General features: G+C 39.5%; 1 protein-coding gene across 1 annotated transcript in view; it reads right to left on the reverse strand.

Annotated features, from left to right (window-relative positions):
- The window catches only part of TBX18 (T-box 18), an 18,267-nt gene extending 17,252 nt beyond the window's left edge, over positions 1 to 1,015 (reverse strand). Inside the window, exon 1 of the mRNA XM_009586023.1 lies at positions 917 to 1,015. Coding sequence (XP_009584318.1) covers positions 917 to 1,014 — 98 coding nt within the window. The 5' untranslated portion in view covers position 1,015. The remainder of the gene's footprint in view (positions 1 to 916) is intronic.
- Positions 1,016 to 2,476: the final 1,461 nt, after the last annotated feature.

The following is a 2,476-nucleotide window of genomic DNA, read 5'->3' on the forward strand; positions in this document are numbered from 1 at the left end:
TACATTATACTAAGTATAGGGTTGGAACAATCAAACCAGCAATTGGTAAGGACCTGATCCTGCCTCCACTGAACTACTTGGCCAGGCTCCTCCTGGCGACTACGGAGCACGGGATCGCATCTGTAAAGCAAGACCTACAAAAAGGTCTACAGCTCACAGTAATAACTGCTGCGGGCCCAATCCTGCAAACATTTCTACAGGACCAGTGGTTTCAGCAGAGTCCAGCTAGCTCCCTCGAAACACGACTGCCCTTGCCATAGTGAGTTTCAGCCCATAATTGCTGCTCTTAAATGTTCAAAGAACAACTACTTTTGCTCCTCACATTATTCTTCAGACAATAATGCCATCAATTCTTTAAAAAACAGTAATTAGAAACATTACCCTTTGTGAATCTAAGCAACCAAATATCTGACTGATAAACAGCTTTTAAATTAAATGATATAATCAATTTGAAGTGTGACCAAGAAAACTATATGCCATTAAATCAGACATCAATGCTATTAATGTTATTAATTAATGTTAATGCCATTTAGCACTAGAAAAATGTGCATTTTCATATTTATTTGTTAACAGGAAATAATTCCCACCGACATGATGAGGAATAAAATATGATAGCATTTCCTGATCGGGCTAGAACTGCGCTCTCTGAAAGCCAAGACCTGGGCGTCTGCCCTCAGTACATAAGAGTACATATACACCACATAAGGCAAATGCATAAAGAGCTTCAACAGAAATTGCAGTTGGTTTTGCATACTTGGCACAATTTTTTTTTTTTAAATGCACTGGGATGAAAATAGGAATCTGAAGGAGAGTTAAACACGACCTTCTGCTAATTTATATAGCGTTAATGTTTTCTTCCAACAGCCAAGCTCCCTCTGGCTTGCGTCGTATGTTTTTTGCCTTAAAGTCACCATACCTGTATCTTTTGTTATCCACTGGCACGATATCCATAGCAATATAATACTGCTGATGTGGGTCTAAACCTGAGATCTTCACTCTCATTGCGGGGAACATCCGCCTGAACATGGAAAGAGAGAGGTCATTTTTAATATGAAACAGACTCGGGAATGGTTGTTTAGGAAAAGTAACCGGTTCCTGGGATTTTTCTCGTTCTTCCTTTTAGCCTACAGAGTCCTTTTGGACGATTATAGTTACATAGCCATGAAATGGCCCATTCGATATGTCAAAACAGATTTCTAAAGTGCATTTACTCGAACAATGCTTCGTATGTTTTGGGATACGCTTTGGGAGTACAGCTATTACCACATCATTTCAACTTTATTGTTAGACAGTAAATCATTTGGTTTTGAGACTTGACTTTAGCAGTACACGCATTCAAAGCCGTTGGAGATATTAGCTAGAAATGTACTTCTGGAGATGTGCAAACACCACCTCCACCCAGGACGACCAATTCTTACAGAAATGCAAATTGCCACTGAAGTTTCAACTGACAGCAGCAAATGGTGCATCATTTCTGTAGCAGCAAATCAGAAAGCTAAATCCACGGTGATACAATTATAACACCGCAAGGATGCAGTTATAAAAGCCAACGTGCCATGCTGTAACCCAACAATATGGTCTTTATTGAGACGGGACTTCCTGTCTGCAACTTACTAAAGGTGAAGTGCAAGAGCTACCCTGCCTTTGAAAGGTATAGTAAAACTTCTTTATTGAAAGCAGAAACGAATGCACGAGGTAATTTCTAAAAAAAAAAAAAACAACAAACCAAACCCAAACGTTCACGATTTAGCTCCTTCTGCGGAGAAAACGGAGTAATTAACTGACACGGTGGTTTTAACATAAAAATGCATTTTTTAGCTCACGTTTGGCATGCCTTTTATCAAGAAAGTTCTTCCTGAAGCCAAAAAAAAAAAAAAAAAAAAATTAACGTCCTGGTGATGAGCTGACTGCAAGCTAATGAAAGGTACTTTCCTGTATTTTATAAATCTGAAAGCCATTCCAGTTTATTCGGTATTTGCTGCTGTTCTTAAACATACATATATATAAATCAATTAAAAGTCGTTACTGGAAAGAAAGAACCTATCTCCATTATTTCTGAGTAAGCGGGAGGGTAAACCTGACTGCGGTTAACTAGTTTTCGCTGTTATTTCAGTGCACCTGTAAGATAAAACAGAAATTCCCCGACTGAACTCTCGTAGGACAAATGTTGCTTTGTGCTGTTTAAGACTGCGTTTCAATCATTAATAGAGCCTCTCTGAAAACGTAGAAGGTAGCATATGGATTCAATAAAATATGGTTTTGTAATTTCTAATAAGTTCAGATACTTTTATACTACCCAGGTTTTCACCATGTGTATCCACTGGAAAGGAGAAAAGTTTCCCCTCGGAAGGACACGGCGCTCGCAGACCTCGCCCTAACGAACGGGAAACCCGAAACGCCACATGCTCCCATCTAAAATTATCGCCATCTACCTGCCTCGTAAATCTGGGGGTTTTCCCCCGTTTCTTGCCCGCCG

The sequence above is a fragment of the Fulmarus glacialis genome, unplaced genomic scaffold (genome assembly GCF_000690835.1).
Source record: "Fulmarus glacialis isolate BGI_N327 unplaced genomic scaffold, ASM69083v1 scaffold19099, whole genome shotgun sequence".
NCBI classification, from domain to species: Eukaryota; Metazoa; Chordata; class Aves; order Procellariiformes; family Procellariidae; genus Fulmarus; species Fulmarus glacialis.